General features: G+C 44.2%; 1 protein-coding gene across 1 annotated transcript in view; it reads left to right on the top strand.

Annotated features, from left to right (window-relative positions):
• The first annotated feature begins 8,934 nt into the window (after positions 1-8,934).
• Positions 8,935-20,237, top strand: part of LOC144821391 (sodium-dependent phosphate transport protein 2B-like) — a 159,324-nt gene continuing 148,021 nt past the window's right edge. The window contains exons 1-2 of the mRNA XM_078678372.1: positions 8,935-9,059; positions 17,168-17,224. Coding sequence (XP_078534498.1) covers positions 17,213-17,224 — 12 coding nt within the window. The 5' untranslated portion in view covers positions 8,935-9,059; positions 17,168-17,212. The remainder of the gene's footprint in view (positions 9,060-17,167; positions 17,225-20,237) is intronic.

Genomic DNA, 20,237 nt, shown 5'->3' with positions numbered 1-20,237 from the left:
ATAGTATTTAACAACTAATTATAAATTGATTAAAATTAATTTACTCCCCACTCTTTACCCCTATAAATCCAAAAACTGCAACAAATAAAAAATGTATTAAACAATTAAGATAATTAATTACTAACTAATTAATTAATAATAATTAGCAACTAATAATTAATTAATTAAAGATAAATTACTTCCTATCCTTCACCCTAAAAAGCCCACAACCCACAACTGAAAAATGTATTAATTATCAATTAATGAATTAATATTACTTGAGAACGAGGGGGTCATTAGGATGGCGGGCAGACTTTGTCCGCCCGCCACCCTATCGGGAAATGGGACCACCCGCCATAAGGGCGGGGGTCCCGTGGGGCAAATAGGATGCGCCTGCCACAGTGGCGGGCGCATCCTGCATTCCTGTCATTGTGGCGGGCGGTGCACTCAGCAACGCCCGCCACAATGCCAAGAAGGCATGTTGTGCACTTCCATGCACAACATGGCAGGCACCGCGCGGTGCCTGCCATGTTGTGCATTGAACTGCCCCCAATGTGCACCTCCCACCCTCCGGAGTACCTGGGGGCCCACAACAGGCCCCGCAGTCTTTTCCCGAATGCCTTTCCATGGCGGCAATGCCGTCACGGAAATGCATCTATCCGCACCCATGTTAATATGGCTGGTGGTGTCTAACAGACACCGCCACCATATTAACTCCTTTTCCGCCGGTCAACTCGTTGACTGGGCGGAAAAGGGGCGGATGGTCTTTCTGTACGCCACGGTCCCCCCGCCATAGTAATATGGTGGGGGAAATGGGTGGTGAGTGGGGTCAGATGACGGGCGAATCGCCACTGCCATGCGGGCGGTCGTGGTCCGCCCGTGATCCTAATGGGCCCCCAAATATTCATTAAATAAAAATAAATTACTTCCCACTCTTTACCCCTATAATTCCACAACCCACACCTCAAAAAAAATTACTTAATTAACATAATTAATTATACATGAATTACCAACTAATTATCAATTAATTAAAAATAAATTACTTCCCAGTTTTTACCCCTATAAACCCCATGACACACACACAAGATTTACCCCCAAAACCTTAAACGCATAATTAACACAATTAAATATTAATTAATTAATTATTTAATATCAAATGAAAAATAATCATTAATTTATGATAATGAAATTACTTAAATCCCTCTACCCCTATAAACCCACAAACCGCTACAGAACTAAAAAACACAAAATGTAATTTAATGCCAGCTTGTCTACGTTCCAGGAGCTAGGAAAAATGTTAAGTTGGTAATGTGCCCTTTGTTGTAAGTTAACAGGTTAGTTTATTAATATCAATTCCACATCAGGTTACAGGTCACAAGTAATGCCATCTGGTAAGTGGTACACCCCAAAGAGCATGATTACTCTTGCTCGAACCATCCTTCAATGTGCTTTCCTAATTAACCAGTCTAGTAGACCCACAACAACAATCCACACCCACATCTACATCATTTAAGCAGTCATAGAAAAAGGACGCAGAAAAACGTCTAATTTTTAAACAGAATTTGGTGCCATGTAAGCACTCGCTTGCAACACTCACCAATGTCTGATAAAAATGCAACAACCACTCAGACAATTACAATAAATATCCACTCCACTGAGCATTCAATGATCTATACATGGGAAACTGCATCAACAGTACGTTCAATTTATATGCAAATCAAACATTACATGATAGATGACGCGAATAGAAATACATAGAATCATACATAACAGGAAAGTCTCCCATTTTATGAGGAATGTTGAAAGAACATACAAAAAATTAAGAAACAATCCATGTGATTGTGTAACCCAACATGCTTGCAATATAAACATGAGTACCGCTCCCCGGACGATCATGCAGGCAAACAATTACCAAAGCACAAGAGGATTTCAGGTTGGTTTGTACCCCATCCCCTGAAGAACTCTTCATCCTGGTATTTCAGAGATACTTTGGGCCTGATTACGATGTCGGTCGGAAAGCCTCCGACCGATGGTCGGATTCTCCTAGACCGTGTCGGAAGTGAAACTGCTTGGTCATTCTGAATTGGTTCTGACCGGCACTCAGAGAATCCGAGACAGTCAAGGCCGATTCATACAGCTCTACAGACAGCGTTTCTGACCGACCAATTACAATGTTGGATTCTGACAGCCTTTCCGACTCGGTCTGTCCGACACAAAAAGGCTATCGGAAACTGACTTAGCAGGCGCCCCTTCTTCCTTTATCCTCCGGTTTGGGGTCGATGGGGTACCCAAAGGACTCCCATGTAAAACCATGCACAGCGTGGCAGGAACCATGGGAAGCCTGCAACAGGGTGCATGGTTTTCTGCAGACACCCATTTTCCCCATAGGAGCCTGTGTTGTTGGTCAGAACATTGGCGTCAACCGAGACAACGAGTCGGGCGGTTTAGGTTCCGACCGACATCGTAATCAGGCCTTAAAGATATAGCCACCTAAAATAGCATGTTGTGTAAATCCCCACAGATTCACACATTCATTCAAAATTAATTTGTGTGATCCCCAAAAAAGTGCGCACAACAATGTTGCTCACCAACCTTCATCAAACACCTACAGTCCACATATCAACGTGAAGTGTTATGCAGCATATGACCTTAAAAATACACACAACTCCTTCGGACCAAAACTGTACACATAACCACCCATATGTTACATGTGACTCCACAAGTATACACAGATTCCTCTAAGCACCAACTTAAAGATACAAACAACTTCACCAAGTACAAACATTTGACACATTAGCACCTGCAGTGGTATGAATCTGTGGTCCTACAGGTCACTCAACTTCCTCTAAACACCACCCGAACGTTCACATAACCTCACCATGTATAGCTATTGTGTGCAAACACACCTTAAGTGATATGCATGACCCAGAAAATACATGCCACTTTCACCAGGTCCCAAAGAAATCCACACATACCACCCAAAGTAGCCTGGATAAGTCAAGCAGCCACACACTACCAGACATGCACCATCTTAAACAGAACACACTAAAGCACTGATCCAAAACACTTTTCTTTAGAACCCACAAATCACTTCTGAACAAATATAAAAGCGTATATCTTGTACCACTTACAAAGACACAAAAGTGCACCCAAACCCAGAACACATGAAATAATATTGTAGAGCTGTAAAAAATTCAGTTATTGGTTGACTAGGTGATAGCCCTGGTTAAGCAGCAATCACAAACCTTGTCCGGCTAAGGCCCAAGCAAACCCCACATTAACCTGTGCACAAAAATGGTCCAGCATACCAGTTATATCGTAAATTCTCAACAGTAACCACAATTATTATGTGCAAAAAAATTAATATGAATCAGCGACAGCAGAATCAGTAGCGTTGCTTGCAGTGCATCCTTTATTTATTCTTCAGATAAAAAGACTGTAGCCATAGCCAACACGTTTCGTCCTTCACGGACGTCTTCAGGGATACGAATAATACATACATATAACAATTATTATACATAAATGTACACTATTTACAGTAAAAAACTACTCTGCATTTAATACATTACAACACATCTTATTACATTTTATACAATTTATACAATATTTACAAAAAAAACTGTGATAATCCACAATTTTCTGAATCACATTGCATTTCTATAATATTGCAATGATACTGCTTTTTTTTAACATAGATTACTTAGTCATTACTGATTATAAACAGCCCAAAAACAAAAACAAAAAGGACCTTGTTGTATTCTTTCTTTAAAGTTTGGTGGGTTTACATAAACATTACAAGAGCTTCCCTATTTAGTACGGAAGATTAGCTTACCAGAAGATGTAGGTGGTTTATATATTCTTTCAGTATATATCTCCAATAAGATTTGGCTTGATCTCAAGATCTAATAAAGAGACGTTAATTTTTTATTAGTCCCTAATCATTAGAAATATACAAAATAATTCCCTATATAGGAATTAGCAGGTCCCAAGATCATAGTGCATGCATTATAAATGTTTCTTTCTTTTATTTTCTATATACAGGTAAGGAGTTGCTCTTGCACTGACTAGTCAGCAGGGCCGGACTTGGAACCAAAACCGGCCCCGGCAAAGTGCTTGGCCGGCCCCCTGAGGGTGCGACCGAACTCTTTGCTGGGGCCGGTTTTCGACCGATTTTGTTGCAGGGCCGATTTTGCAGCTATGCTGCATAAACAGCCCTGTCACAAAAAAGGCCCCCAGGGCCCAAAACCAGCCCCCACCCTTGCGGCGCACCGGGGGATTGCCCGGTGCCCGCAGCGGCCAGTCCGGGCCTGCTAGTCAGTCCTACATTGAGTGTCTCAATTCCTAATACAGAAGAGAAAATATTTGTGTCCGCCATAAGCGTCTGTTTTTCCGCATACTTCCCTTGAATAGGAAAACTCATCAAGTAGACATCCCATGTCTCCTATATCTTTATTGCCCCAAGTCAATTTCATTGAAACCCAAAGTTAGGTACAGGGAAATCATTTTAAAACATATGCTCGTTAACCTTATACCATAATCACTCTCACTGATCCTAAAAGGAAGTAATCTGGATTTCCTTTGTTTCAAACCCCTTTATAATGGTTACACTGCCGTGTATTTATCTAATTAAGCCAGACCGAGAAAAAGCCAGCCCGCATTTTAGTTTACCCACAGTTACTATGTTGCATGAAAACTCATGCGAAGATGATAAACAGTTAACATTGTGTCTCCATATAATTCAGCAGCGCCATTTTAAAATATCCATTTAATACTAGATCAGACTTAAAATGTTTACATATCCTACACGCCAGCCTTCCTACGGTTAAGTCGAGAACTGTAGCTCACAATTTATACATCCAAAGTTTATTTAGACTATTATTACAGCCCACAGAGCGGCTTTTCACTATTCTCTATAAACATACTATGATGACCCTAATTAAAGGCAGTTAGAAAAACCCCGTTATTACTTACTTTTAAAACAGGTATAGGGCCGGCTCCATGGTGTGGCGTCCTTCGTAGTCGAATACGAATGGACACGCTGAGCCACCATTATATAGCCCATAGTTAAATGCTAACGTGATGCACCTGGCTTCAGAATAAGGTGCAATGGAGCCTACCCATATTCTGGCAGCGCCATTTTGGAACTTCTATTTTTAAGAAATCGGATCTGAAGGCAATCATTTATCATTTATAATTATATCGAGGCAAATTCAAATTACGATACCATTCTGTGTAAAAAGTTCGTATTTTAAAAAACCCGCCCGTTACAGATTTTAAACATATTGTCCTCTCCAAGTTTACTATGTCGATTTTAATTTGTGCGATCATGTTATTCACCTTCGCATACCTATATAAAGGTGACAATTCAGTTTGGCGCTTTCTAAATTATTAATAATATTTTGGCATGCATTCTCTATCACGTATAACCCATCAGGCTCAGAGCTTAAGAAATGGCATTGAATCACCGTTTTCGCTTCCGCCATTTTGAAATTCGACTTGTGAATAAGTAGGAACAGCAGGCCTTGGCAGCAAAGAAGTAATTGGTGAGGAAGCAGGTCAGCAGGGCAGACTTCATCTCTGAGCAGTCCTTCTTCCTGGCAGAGCCCACAGGTCCAGAAGTGATCTGAAGAGTTGGATCTAAGGGTCCAATATTTATACCTGATCCCCACACTCAAGTTGGAGAAGCTTCTAGAGTCCTCCCAGAGAGGAGTCTGGAATTTCCTGCCTCTCTGCACTAGCCCCACCTTTTCTCGGGTACAAAAGACAAGTGTGAAACCCTATGTGAGTGTGTGGTGGCAGAGTGTTTGTAATGTGCAAATGTGGTAGGTGACAGCTCTGCCCCCTATCAAGTCAGAGATGAGCCATCCTGCTAACACCTATTCCCCATTTGTCTAACTGACTAGGAGCAATACACAAAGACCAACTGCCAGCTACATCTAGTCATGTGACCCAGGATAAAGGTCACCTTGAGGCACCTAGGGTTTAAGAGAAGAAAATGACAACGTTCTTTAGGTGGCATTTTCAGAACTGTGACTTAAAATCCAACTTTTTTTGTAAATTACAATTCTTTAGAGATCCATCACAGCTTTCCCACCTGCTCCCAATTGAAAGTTATCACATATTAAATGTAATAAGGCAACCTAGCGTTATCCTATAGGAAAGGGAGGCCTTGCAGTAGTGAAAAACAAATTTAAGAGTGTTTTACTACCATGACATGTAAAAGTCAAACGTACATGTACAACTTTTAAAATACACACCCTGACCTTTCGGGCTGTAAAGGGCCTACCCTAGTGGTTGCTTATATGTAATAAAAAGGAAGGTTTAATCTTGGCAAAAGGTTTATTTTGGCAGGTTGAAATGGCAGGTTAAACCTGCGCACACAGGCTGCAAATGGCAGGTCTGAGACGTGATTAAAGGGCTCCTTAAATGAGTGGCACAACCAGTACTGCAGGTCCTCTAGTAGCATTTACTTTACAGACCCTGGGTACATGTAGAACCATTTTACTAGGAACTTAGAAGTAAATTAAAGGGGCCATTTGGGTGGAAGTCAGTTCTACCAAGTTTTAGGGAGCGAGCACAAGCACTCTAACGCTGGTTAGCAGTGGTAAAGTGTGCAGAGTCCTAAGGCCAGCAAAAACTAAGTCAGCAAAAACAGGAGGATTGAAGACAAAAGGTTGGTGGAAACCTATTCCAAGGATATCAGGTTCAACAACTAGGATACCCTCCTGGGTGAGTTGTGCGCTATACAAATACACATAACATAACCCTAGGGCGGTTGACACATTTAGCATCCTATTATCATCAGCACTCTGGAATGTTTTAGAAAATACATCACATATCATTTTTGGCACCCATCAGTCACATACTTTTTAACATGCCCTGGCATGAGAAAGAAGCATCAATTGTAATTGTATTTTAATGGTTAAAATATACATTGTAGTAAGTATTAACTGGCATATGAACAGTAATGGACCTTATATACAGACACAGCACTTACACTTGGCATTTTTCTCGTGCCATAAAACTTTCAGTTGCTATTTTATTAGTGAATGCCAGAGACTTTTTAAGACATGGGCAAGCAGGACAATAGCCAAGGGGCCCCACCTTCCAAGGGGCCTCCTGGGAAGGTGATCTTTTTCTCTAGCTCATATCTGTATTTTGTTTTAATCTTAATCTTTAACATATAATTCAACATTGTTGGCCCGCATAGAGCTTGAATTTGTAAAAAGTGGGTAGAAAATTCAAAGTTGTTCCAAACATGGACCCCCAGAATATTTTATGCTTTGGGGCCCAATATCCTTAAATTGACACTGAGTCATATAGCAGGTGCCTCTTGTATGGAATAATATTTGCCTGCTGTGTGTAGCAGGAATGTATCATATATACTAAGATATGGTGCATTCCTTCTGTCTCCGCATTGGCGCACACAGCACCAACGCAGGCACCCTTGCACCTACAGGCAAGATTGTCTTTGTGCAGGAAGAGACACCTTCCTGCACAAAAACAGTCCTCTTTGGGGATTTCCTTCTTCTATGTGTGCTGTAGAATGCAGCACATGTCTAAAGAGGAAAGATCTAGGAGAAATAAAGATATTTCTCCTCGTTATGCCTCCCATTGGAAGGTGTACCATTTTGACTCATTCGTAGGTTTACTAGTGCTAATAAATCTAGGACTGCGCCACAAAACCGTGGGTGGGTGCATGGGAACACCCATGCTCCACCCATGGAGCACCTTCCCAGGTCACAGTAACGCAAAGCAGTAACTTGCACTGCCTTGCTCCAGATTTAAGTAGCATAGTAAATCTCACTTAAGGGCTTCATTGCTTCCGGGTCAGCATGCGAGACGCAACGGCAACACAAGTCCTTGATAAATCTGGCCCACAGTTTGCTCAACATCTCACACATTCTTTCTGGATTTGCTACAATGGCGCAATAATACTCCTGGGTATTGCAGAAACCTTCAACATAAGAGGGGTGGATTTAATTTATGGGAGTATTTAATTTATTCAATTTCAGAACTACTTTTACCTTTAAAAGCGATCACTTCACATAATGCTTGCAAAACTTACTTAATTTAAAAATCCCTATTTTGTCTTAAATGTTAAAAACGGTGCTGTGAAACGCACTTCTTCACCCATCTTTTTTCGAACCTTTCCTACAGGGGTTACCGTGTCAAACAGCGGCGTAGCAAGAATGCTACAGCCTGTGACAGTCGTGGGGAAAGTTTCCCCGTTCCCTGGTATGGTAGTAAAAAAAAAATAGGTAACATTGAGGTCAAAACTCACTACACCTGTTGCACCATTGACAGCTAGGCACCCTGGCACCAAAATGCCTAGAAAGGGTTTAGCTTCCTCCCTATGCTTAGCTCATCGTCGCTACGCGTGTTCAGTATGCTGCTGTCGGACACAGGTTTGGTTGGGGTGCTTTTATTTTCCAGTCGGGCTCTGGAAAGATGGTGCAGCAGTGCACAGTTGTAAAGGCTCGAGATGAGCCGCTTCAACGTCTTTCCACCGTGGCTCGAGCCTGCACGGTAACATTTCCTTGCAGTTGCTGTTGACTTAATCTTTTAAAAGATTCTATTGTGTTTTCTACTCGCTTGTTTGTCGCTTCGGTCCTTTGCCAGAGGGTTAGGCTAGCCCGCCAAGCCTCTGGGAGTCTGCCCAAAGCCTGACGATGAAAGTACATTTCAGCTCTGTGGCAGGCTGTATAATTTGCTCCGCACCGTCGCCTCCGTCTGTTATAGTAGGCATGCCTGCGGTTCTGTTCCGGTAAAACTGTAACTTAAAGTGGCTTGTAGAGGCACGCCCATCCCCCATCACCTCCCAGGCTCTTCATGCGCCAGTTAATGAGATGAGCCGGTGGTACAGCTCAGAAAGTAGCTTCACAGCTGATGACTTCCGCCACAGGCCCCTTGCACGTGCTCGTTTTGGGAGGTGCGCAGGTAGGCTGTGCCCAGGAGTGCAGGGGAGGAACAGAAACGTGCCTTGAAAACCAGCTGTGCTCAGCACCCACCTCTGTATAAGTACAGGTGCCAGGACAACTGATTCACTCCTTCAAGCCACCAGCTGCCGTTACCGACCGGTGAGTAGTAGCATCCTCTCGCGTGCCCGCGCGCGTCTTTATACACGGTGCGCGAGATCGAATCGTTCTCTTGTGTTCTGTAATGTTCTGACCTGTAAGAATAGAATAGGAGGGCTGTTGCTTTGCTTGGATTTATTGTTTGAGGGGTATCGTTTTTTTCTATGAACAAAACAATAATAATTTATAGGTACCATGTAAATTAGATTTTTGATAAAAATTATATTTTTTAGAGAACTGTAGCTTAATTCTGTTATTAACAACAGTTAAATAATTTGAATAAACTGATAGTTGTGTGCCAGTGACCTTTCAATTAATACATAAAGGTGTCTACTGTACAGTATTCATTTAGGATATCCTATGGCATTATGAAGAGTTGAATGTATAGGTAATATTACCTCACGCTGTAGGGTGTAGATCAGCAGCCCAGTAGCGCCCAAAAACGTGACTTTAAGTTATAAAAGTGTTATAAAAGTGGCTGGCGCCGGAGGCCCCCAACCATTCAAGAGGCCCCCAAATATTTAGGGGTCCCAAAGTCAGTTCAAGGCCAATGTATATCTGTGAGATGTGGGACACCCAGGGGCCTCTTATCACATTCTTCAGGGTGTCTCATCATTTTGCATTACACAGCGCTGGAAAAGTGCAATCTTTCCAACCGGGCCCTTAGAGCTGGATCGCAGACAGTTGTGTCCTTGGGGGTGGTTTTCAACATATCGCCAGTAAAAGCTATTGGCGGTGTCTATCAGTGGAAAATTGCAGTGATTGAAGTTAACATAATTTTGATCAATATTATGCGTTCATCGCAGCCAAATGTATTTCACTAAATACGATTTTGCACACCTTTTACTCGTGAATACCGCCATTGCAATACCACATACGTGATTTGCGCCTTACTGTTTACATTCGTGGCTGCACATGCCCTGCTTTCATTCATATTCATTGCAATTTGTGAATTGACGGTAGCCTGTGGTTTTTAAAGTAAGCTTATGTGCCTAGCCATGCATTCTTGAAAGGATCGATGACAACCAATTTTGCTACGTTCTATATTTATTTTTGTTATCTTTTCAACAAGACTGTATGATTCCTTATCACTGTTACTTCCGTCTCTTGATTCATGTTTGATACTGAATGCATTGCCCAGGAAAGCAAGTTAGCTTATAGACATTTGCTTGGACTTTGAGTCTAGAATATGATAGACCTTAATTTGCAAAATGTTTCGTGTTAGTAAATGTAACTAATGACCACAGAAAGTAGATTCAGGGTTAACATTCCCAAATGTAGTGAATTTTCTGACCCCAAGTGACTTTTATAACTATGGGAAATTTTCTAACATGCGATCCGTGGTGGGTTAAAGAAGAGGGCAAGGGCCAGTTCCAGGGGTGCAGGCAGATGAGCTGGCCAGATACAGTGTAATAAGTAACCACAAAGTCATACGTCTAGCAACTTACAGACATTTCTAAAAGCTACTCACTCCAAATTTTAGTGGTATAAATTGCCATGGTATGCTATGGTATGGTATGTGTTTTACCTTAAGTTGAATCCTACTGGCTACTTGAGGCTAGTTCAGATTTTCAAACACCTGGGACAAGTAGACTCTGCCTTAATGCCTGCAAATCATAGGTGCTACCAAATTCTGGATCAGATGCTTCTTTTCTATATGTTTAGTAGGAAGTCTGGTATAGAGAGCAGTATAATAATGTAAAATCAAGGGTGTGAAAGCTAAACGTCATGACCACTGAAGTTATAGGACACCAATGCTTCTCCAGTAGTAACTACACACCTGTACAACTCAGACGTTAAACAGGGCACTTGAAATAACACACCCTAATCTACTAACATCTTTATGATTGTTTCGCGAATTAAACACCTTATTTTTACTAACCTATCATGAACTATTTTATAGAGATTTAACGCCCGATTTACTATGGTTTCATTCTCTAAGTAGCTTATATTTTTGGAATTACTGCTTTGCTTCCCTAACTGGGTTTTGCTTTGCTACTGATATACTGTTTGATCGCAGTGCAAAACCACCATTTGCACAGGTTTGCAAAAACTCCTGCCTAATATTATTGAGGCAGGGTTCTCTTGCGACTCCTGCCAATTACTGCAAAGGCAGGGATGGAGGCCTGTGAAGGACAGCAGGCCTCCTACACTACAATTACATTCACTGAATGCAGACATATATATTTTTTAAGCTGCAACTATACTCACACGGGCGGGGACTGCTGTCAAAAGTAAATGTTGATATTCAGTTAATACAACAAGATGATGGACGTAGTGCTGAAACTTTTCAACCACTCACCCCCTGTCAAGAGATCTGGTTTGAATCAATTGTTCGTTTGCTCACCATGCCACCCCAGTTCAGACCCAGCCATATGCAAATTAGTCTTGACCCTCCTCCTCGCGGGAACAGTCCAGCCCGAACTGTCAAGCCAGGTCCTCCCTGGACCAGAAAAAAGCATCCTGAGACCGGTTTTGGGGTATCACCCCTCATCAGACAGGCTAGCTTGAATCCAGTGGTACAGCGAGAGAGGGACCCACGTCTCCACATACCCTTGGTCCCTTAGGGCAACATAGTAAACACAAGATGATGAACGGAGTTCTGAAACTTTTCAACCACTAACCCCCAGTCAGTCAAGAGATCTGGGTTTAATCCATTATTCTTTTGCTCACTGTGCCAGCCCAGTTTGGACCCACCCACTGGGGGTGAGTGCTTGAAAAGTTTCATCACTCCGCCCATCATGTTGCTGTGTTTGCTATGCTTGCCTTAAGTGACCAAGGGCATGCCCAGATGTGGGCCCCTTGCTCGTTGTGCCACTTGAGTGATATAGTGAACAAAAGAATGATGGATTAAACCCAGATCTGTTGACTTGGGGGTGAGTGGGTGAAACGTTTCACCTTTCCGTCCATCATCTTGTTCTGTTTTGTATTCAGTTAATGACTGTGTAGGACCTTGCAGTATTTCCCTGGAACACTGTCTGCTCCACCGATGCCAGAAGCTGGTATTCACAAAGTGGAATTTGTCCATCACAGACAGCTTCCACTTTGCTTTGACAGGTTGTTTTTTCATCAAGAGATTGTAGCTGCTTTTGAGGTTGCAATATATTCATGCATACCATTCGAATTCAGAAGGATGGGGAGTAACATCCCTTTAACACCCCCTTCTCCTTCCAATCCGCTTTTGGCCACAAGTGCATTTTGCAAATCAGAAATTAATTTCTGACTCGCAGTGTGGCCTTTGTACTTTGCAACTTGCTCCAGTTCCGGCAGGTGAAGGGGCCGTGTGTGCGTTTCGGGGCGGCCTTGAAGCCGGTGTGGCTCCGTCTGGAGTTGGGAGCGTGCAGAGTGCTGGCGTCGTAGTGGCGGCGGTTGTCATGGCGGGTGCGGGCGCCAGGGGTTCTGGCGCTACGCGCGGGCCAGGCACGGCCGGCGCAGATGGGCTTACCTTAGGCACGACTTTAGCGTGCCAGCGGCAGGGCCGTGCAACGGCCGGCATATATGGGGAGGTGGAAGGGATTAGCAGCTGTGAGGCGGGAGGCGGGGGCAGTGAATGGGCAGTGGGCCATAAGGGGGCGGGGCAGCAGGGGACGCAGCGGCGAGGGCGGTGAGGTACAACAAAGGTAACATAAGGAAAAAGGGGCACAAACTCGAGGGAAAAATGAGTTGCACAGAAGGCAAAAGGGCACAAAAACGAGTGGAGCAGAAGGCAAAAGGGGCACAGAAACGAGGGAAAAATGAGTGGCACAGAGGGCAGAAGGGCACAAAAAAGCGAGTGGAACGGAGGGCAGAAGGGCACAAAAACGAGTGGAACAGAAGGCAAAAGGGGCACAAAAATAAGGGAAAAACGAGTCGCACAGAGGGCAGAAGGGCACAAAAAACAAGTGGAACAGAAGGCAGAAGGGCACAAAAAATGAGTGAAACAGAAGGCAAAAGGGGCACAAAAACGAGGGAAAAACGAGGAGCACAGAGGGCCCAAAAAAACGAGTGGAATAGAGGGCAGATGGGCACAAAAAACGAGTGGAACAGAAGGCAGACGGGCATAAAAACGAGTGGAACAGAAGGAAAAAGGGGTCACAAAAACGAGGGACAAACGAGTGGCACAGAAGGCAAAAGGGCACAGAAATACCGGAAAAACGAGTGGCACAGAGACAAAATACAGAACACAGAAATACAGGGGCAGCTAAGAACAGAAGGCAGAATGGGCACGGGGGCAGCGAGGGGAACAGAAGGGAAAACCGGGCAGAGACACGGGGGCAGCGAAGGGAACAGAAGGGAAAACCGGGCAAAGACACAGGGGCAGCAAGGGGTACAGAAGGAAAGAGCGGGCAGAGAGAGCACATGGACAGCGAGGGGAGCACAGGGAAGAAAAAGGGGCACAGACCACGTACAGGCAGCGGGGGCAGACAAACAACAGCAGTCACAAACACAACTATGAAAATACAGGCAATACAATAAAAGCAATAAAGCGGAAGATGTACAAACCTACCTACGGCCTACCACTGGCCACCAGGGATGAGGCGCAGGTGGTAGCCTGCGGGTGGTGGAGGGCCTTGAACTTCCTCAGCAGCGGCAGCTGGGGCAGGGAGACACAAGCGGTGCTGTGCTGAGGGGGAGCGACCTACCTGGTGGGGTCAAGGGTCTAGGATGACCCTAGACAAAGGCCATTCTCTGATTCTGGTGCTGTTGGACTTATCCGCAGCGTTCAACACAGTCTCCCATAACATCTTGACTAAAAGATTGGAAGAGGTTGGGCTAAGAAAAACGGCCTTGCAAAGAATGAGGAGCTTTCTATCTGATCGCTCCCAGATTGTCAACCTAGGCCTGTAGCGATCGGCCCCCACAAAATTGTCCAAGGGAGTACCTCAGGGCTCATGCTTGAGACCCACATTATTTAACATCTATATTGCTCCCTTGGCCAATCTCCTGAGGTCCCATGGGTTCATCCCCATATCATATGCCGATGATACCCAACTTCTTTTCCCATTCAACAAGTTCACCCCAGCAGTACGGGCGGCCTTCTCCAATGGGATGAGAGCAATATCACACTGGATGAGGAATAATTTCCTCCAGTGTAATGTGAGAAAAACAGAAATCATGCTCTTTGGAGAGGCACCCCTTCTATGGACACCCGACTGGTGGCCGACAGATCTAGGTCCCCATCCTGCCCCCAAGCTGTCAGTCACAAATGTGGAGATCCGGCTGGATCAGGCACTTACTTTGAAGGAGCATGCTGCTCAGGCTGCTGGGTCTTGTTTCCATGTAATGGGCCTACTCCGCCGAGTTTTCCCTTTGCTTCCTGATTCCCCCCGGAAAACCCTCATCCAGGCGCTTGTGCTAAGTCGCCTTGACTATAGTAACGGCCTGCTAGTTTCTGCCAATGATGCCTCATTTGCCAGATTACAGGTAGTTCAGAACACGGTGGCACGGATGGTCCTTAATGTTCCCTCTAGGACTCCCTCTCACCCTCTTCTAATGAAACTGTATTGGCTCCCCATTCGTCAAAGGGTTACGTCAAAAATCTGCTGCACCATCCATAAGGCATTGCTTAACTCGGGCCCTTCTTACCTTTCCGAGTGATTCATGCCTTATGCTCCCTCGAGATCTCTCCGCTCGAATACCAAACATCTGTTAGTGGTGCCGCGAGTAAGAAGAGCAAGACTAGGAGGAAGGGCTCTCTCTCATCTTGGCCTCCACTACTGGAATGAGCTGCCTCTATCTCTGAGACAGTGTTAGACCATTTACAATTCATGAAGCTGCTCAAAACCACTATTTTCTGCACCTGTTACCTTGCTGGAGCCATACATTACCCTCATGTTCCGTTTAAGCGTAGAGATACCCCTTTGGGGGTCGATTCTAGCGCTATATAAGCAAATAAATAAATAAATTGGATATTTCACCAGTGAGTAATCACCACAAGGGTACATTCTGTGTGTTTAACAAAGCACACTGTGAGCTTAAGTAACATATTGATGCTATTTAGGACCTCATATTCCACAAATGTATACATTTCCAGTATGGCCTGAGGCACCAGGACAACAGCGGGAGCTCTACAAGCATCAGAATTAGGCAGTGCACAGGTTCTATTTTGTAAAGCAAACACAAGGAGATGATGGACGGAGAGCTGAAACCTTTCTGGGTTGAATCCATCATCTTTCTTCAGGTCACTTCGCCACCCCACTTCAGACATAGCTATATGCAAATCAGTCTTGACCCTGTGCCTCATGGGAACAGTCTGCCCGAACTGCCAAGCCATGTCTTCCCTGGACCAGAGACAAGCATCTTGGGACCCGTTTCGCGTTAACAGCCCTCATCATCCAGGCTAGCTTGAATCCAGTGGCAAAGTATAGCTGTGTCTGAACTGGGGTGGCGAAGTGAGCTAAAGAATGATGATGGATTCAACCCAGATCTGTGACTGGGGGTGAGTGTATGAAAAGTTTTAGCGCTCCGTCCAGCATCTCCTTTTGTTTGCTTTGTTCGCCCTAAGTTGGCAGGGTATGCCCAGACATGAGTCCCTTGCTCACTTTGCCACTGGATTCAAGCCAGCCTGGCTGTTGAAGGGAGTTACCCAGAAACCAGTCCCAGGATGCTTGTTTCCGGTCCAGGGAAGACCTGACCTTGCAGTTCGGGCCAGACTGTTCCCATGAGGCACAGGGTCAAGACTGATTTGCATATAGCTGTGTCTGAACTGGGGTGGCGAAGTGAGCTAAAGAATGATGATAGATTCAACCCAGATCTGTGACTGGGGGTAAGTGTCTGGAAAGTTTCAGCGCTCCGTCTTTTATTTGCTCTATTTTGTAAAACCATGTCAGGTTAGTTTTCAGAGCAATAGGCAAAGCATTGAAGTGCAGTACTGAACCGCATGGATCCCTTGTTCATAATAGGTGCTACCCAACTAATAACCCCACTAGACTAACAGGGCCGGAGGAAACGAGAGGGGTGTGTGCTGTTGTGAACTGCAACCTCCCAGACACCATCAAGTAATCTATAAAACACTCATGACAAGATTTATCGGGGTCCTAAAGGGAATTACCCATGATGTGGAAAGCCCTAGTGTGAGTGTATACGTATGTACGAAGGACCCGGGAATTAAAAAAAAATATATATATATATATTACATAGACTGCATACAATTTTTTTATGATTCCTGGGGCCTTCGTACATACACATACATGCATGTTAGGGCTTCCAGCATTTAGGGTTATTCTGTTTGGGACTCCTGTACATCATCGTTTGACTGATGTTTCATTGCTTTACATTACCGTGTCCAGTGCCTGCAGCAGTGTGGCAGTGCTCAGCATCCGAGTACCCTCATTCTCAAGGACTTTCATGAGAGGAGCTCTGGACTACCTTAATCAAACAATCAACCATCTCCATTTTCAGTAGTCGGCTGCGTTGAGGTTTATTTCATATCATGCCTCCGTTTGTCTTTTCTCTCAGTCTTAATATTTATTTTCCGATTAGTATCCATCACCCCGAGTAGATTAGCTCCTTGTTGTTGTTTACCTTCCTCTACATATTTACAGGGTGCCGTCACCTCCCTCCTCTCGCATTTTTGAAGGGTAAACCCATTGAGCTCTTTAAGTCTTCGCTTTATCCTAACTCTCCAGCCTTCTCTCAGGTCTGTCACTCTTCTCTTTGAAGGGATGACGCGGTTTATAATTCTGTATCTCTGTGACTAAAATTACGCCCAACCATCTCACTGTGTTGTTAACCAGTTCATCTGACCGCTCCTCGCGCTCTGCGGTCCTGGTTCACACTTTGCACCGCTCTGCGCTGATGTGAGCTCAACCTTGTTGTCCCAAACGCTAGTCCGGCTGGATTACCATGCCACAGATGAAAACACGGGTGGAAAGCCACACGCGCATAATTACTGTTGTGCAAAAAATAAGTACCAATTGAATGAGGTCAGCAGATTCCTGCACAAAATACCAGAGGGGAGACACCAAAGTCTTGCTTGCCACTTCTGACACTTCCCGAGGGGGCTTGGTTACTTTTGAATGATTGCAGTGTTTGTTTTACTATGGCACAATCAACGACTGAACAATACTGGTTTAATTTTGTCTAATCTTATGCTGATGTTGTTTATTTCTCACAAAATGATTGCTTTACAGTTCTTGTTTCCAGTGCAACCCGTTCGCTGCCCCACCTTAAGTAACATGGATGAAAAGGTACTGACACAGGCACTGCACGTGCCTAGCCTGCTCCCCTGCTCTTGATTCCACCAATGCTCTGATTGCTTTATCCCTGATCCATGAATAAGCAGTTGAGGGGTCCTCGCTTGGCTGGGTTCTGAGAGGGGCTCTGCTTGGGAATGTTCTGCTCTGTGGTGGCTTCAATGGCGGCTTCTCCAATCATGCTTCTTTGGGCCTGTGCTGATGATTCTGCCAGGGCAACCTTCTGAAGGCCCGAAGGGCGCATTGCAATGCAGAGGGAAGCAAGAACAATGTTTATGTGTATGTCTGACCGATTTCTGAAGAGCTTTACAGAGCAGAGCGTCCTGTGGCTGAATCTGGGCCTAAAGCCGCGTGACCCGCAAATGGAACAGAACAGAAGTGGGGTTTTTGAAAACGTGTGGTTTTATGGGTCTTGGACAGCCACAGTATATTATACTCCAGTGTCAGTCTGAGACCCTTTTATTCATTTTCAGTCTCAAATAGAATCACTATGCATTTCCTATCATGTGTTTTCCCTTTTTATTTGTCACAGTCCACATGGACTTCTTGATAGACTGCAGACTTCCCTAATATATCGTAGATTGCTGTGGAATAGATATGCCCACTTCAACCCCTGAATATACCCACTTCAACCCCTACATATACCCACCTTACCCCCTGCATATACCCACTTCAACCCCTGAACATACCCACTGCAACCCCTGCATATACCCACTGCAACCCCTGAATATACCCACTGCAACCCTTGAATTAGGAGCACTTCAACCCCTGCATATACCCACTTCAACCCCCGGCATATACCCACTTCAACCCCTGAATATACCCACTTCTACCCCTGCATATACCCACTTCAACCCCTGCATATCCCACTTCAACTCCTGCATATACCCACTTCAACCCCTGCACATACCCACTTCAGCCCCTGCATACACCCACTTCAACCCCTGTCCCCGCAAACTAATATGCACCCATAAGTCATCCTGGAATGTGGCCGTCTATTTAGAATGAGACCAGTAATAATTTTATGTATTTATTTATTTATTTATACATTTTCATTTCGCAAATGGTTGTGTGGGAATAAAAGGAGAAAGGGTAAGCAGAAGCAGAGGGTATAGATGGTGGCTATTATAGAGTTACGTCCGAAGGCCATGTCTTCAGCCCTTCCCTGATTATAGGGTGGATGGGTTCGTGATGTAGGGTGTCGTGTAATGATATTCTACCGCGTGGCACCAAGGACGGAGAACACGCTGGCCCAACCTCACTAATGTTTTGCGCCAGCCCTAGTGTGATATAAAGCAACGCAAAGTGTCGTAATGCGGCAACAGAGATTTACTTTCCAGAGGTAAAGGTGTTTTGTGCTGGAAAAATTACTTTTTCACAGTGCCAAATCCACTTCACAATGCTTAGTGTCAAGGGGGTATTTCTAAGAACTCCCATAGGTTTAGTGAGGTAGCCAGACTAGACTTTAAGTCAGAAACTAACAACTAGTGGGAACAAGCAGAAAGAAGGGGATGCTTTTATTTACCCAGAGACCGGCACACAGCACACAACACAGCCATCTAGACCTTTTGCTGTTGACTATGCATATGAATTTGTATCGGAAGGGTATGCTTTCAGTACAAATCCTAAACTGGACAGCTCACAATCACCTCTGCGCCATGGTTCGAGGTTGTGTGTGTCTCATGGCAGCCTGTTTTCACACTGGCAGCTGTAACAAGGGATAACATCAACAGCAAACACATTTTTAGTAGACACGGTTCTGCACTGTATTTAATCTTCGCGCAGTGCAGTGCAGTATATTTCTATAAAAACTTCATACATTTGTGTCCATTGACTCCTTTGGGGGTTGTTCTAATGGTCCTGAGTACACTGATCCCCCTTTTTAGTTAATAGAAAATGTTCTCCATTTTTACAGGCTCCCCTTGCCCCACCGCTGCCCCCCACTGTTCTGGGATTCAATCATCTATCCTAGCCAGGTGGCCTAGAAGTTTTGTGGGTGGGAAACACTAGTAAAGCAGTAATATGCACTCTAAACGTTGGCACTCTACACATTAGTGAGGGGCCTTACGACTTGAAGGAATGTGTTGCAGTCTCAGGTTGATGACTGAGCAGGCTGTGTTAGACAGTAACTAAAATGAGTGATAAGAAGTGGAGAGATCCTGAAAGTCTCAATTCATCTATTTCTTGGTGATCCCTAATAACCTTAACCATAGCCTTGTTTTTGTGAGTTTGAAGGATCGGTCACGCTCTCTGTGGTTGACAAGTTGTCATTCTCCATTACCTTTTGAGATACTCTTCAAGAGCAGCTATTAACCTTTTGGCACTGCCATCAGTAGATGTGTGGTCAGCGCGGTTTATCTTTTGCTTAAAACTCATCCCTACCATGCCTTTTTCTGAGGCTATTTACCATGTGTTCGGTTATTTAGGGGACACTGACTTTTAGCGCAGATTTAAAAAAATTCTATGGCCATTAAGCAAATCCTGCTAAGCTATTTGCATTAAAGAAGATTTTCAGTAGGTTCCAATTTTCCATTTAGAGCTCTCATCGACATAAATTGTATTAAGTTAATTTCCACCACAGGATATTTTGGCTTGCCTGCTACAGTCGGGTAGATTCCTATATCCGGCACACTCGACCATTCCTTCAGAGTTTTCTCTGCTACTCTTACCACTGCTTTGAAGGCATAACAATTTGTGACACACAAGTGTTATCGAGGTTTTTTTGTTATATGTTAGGGCCATCAGGCTTGGTAGTCTCCTGGTAGGGTTCATCTTCATATACGTAGCACTGTGCTGAGGAAGAATAGTCCTTTGTTTTAATGGTGATTACTACTAAATAATCTAGTCCCCACCCACATAATCCCAGTCCATTGCCCACTTAATGTTCAGCTGCTCTAGCTTTCCAGAATACATCCTTCACTTGAAAATGCAACAACCTCTACTGTTATAAATGAGCCTGTTCTTCGGATTAAAATGCAAAAAGAACAAATCATGAACAGAATGCAGA

Source organism: Lissotriton helveticus, chromosome 2_2, assembly GCF_964261635.1.
Source record: "Lissotriton helveticus chromosome 2_2, aLisHel1.1, whole genome shotgun sequence".
NCBI classification, from domain to species: domain Eukaryota; kingdom Metazoa; phylum Chordata; class Amphibia; order Caudata; family Salamandridae; genus Lissotriton; species Lissotriton helveticus.
Note: the sequence above shows the minus strand (reverse complement) of the source record. Positions and strands in the feature narration are given on the sequence as shown.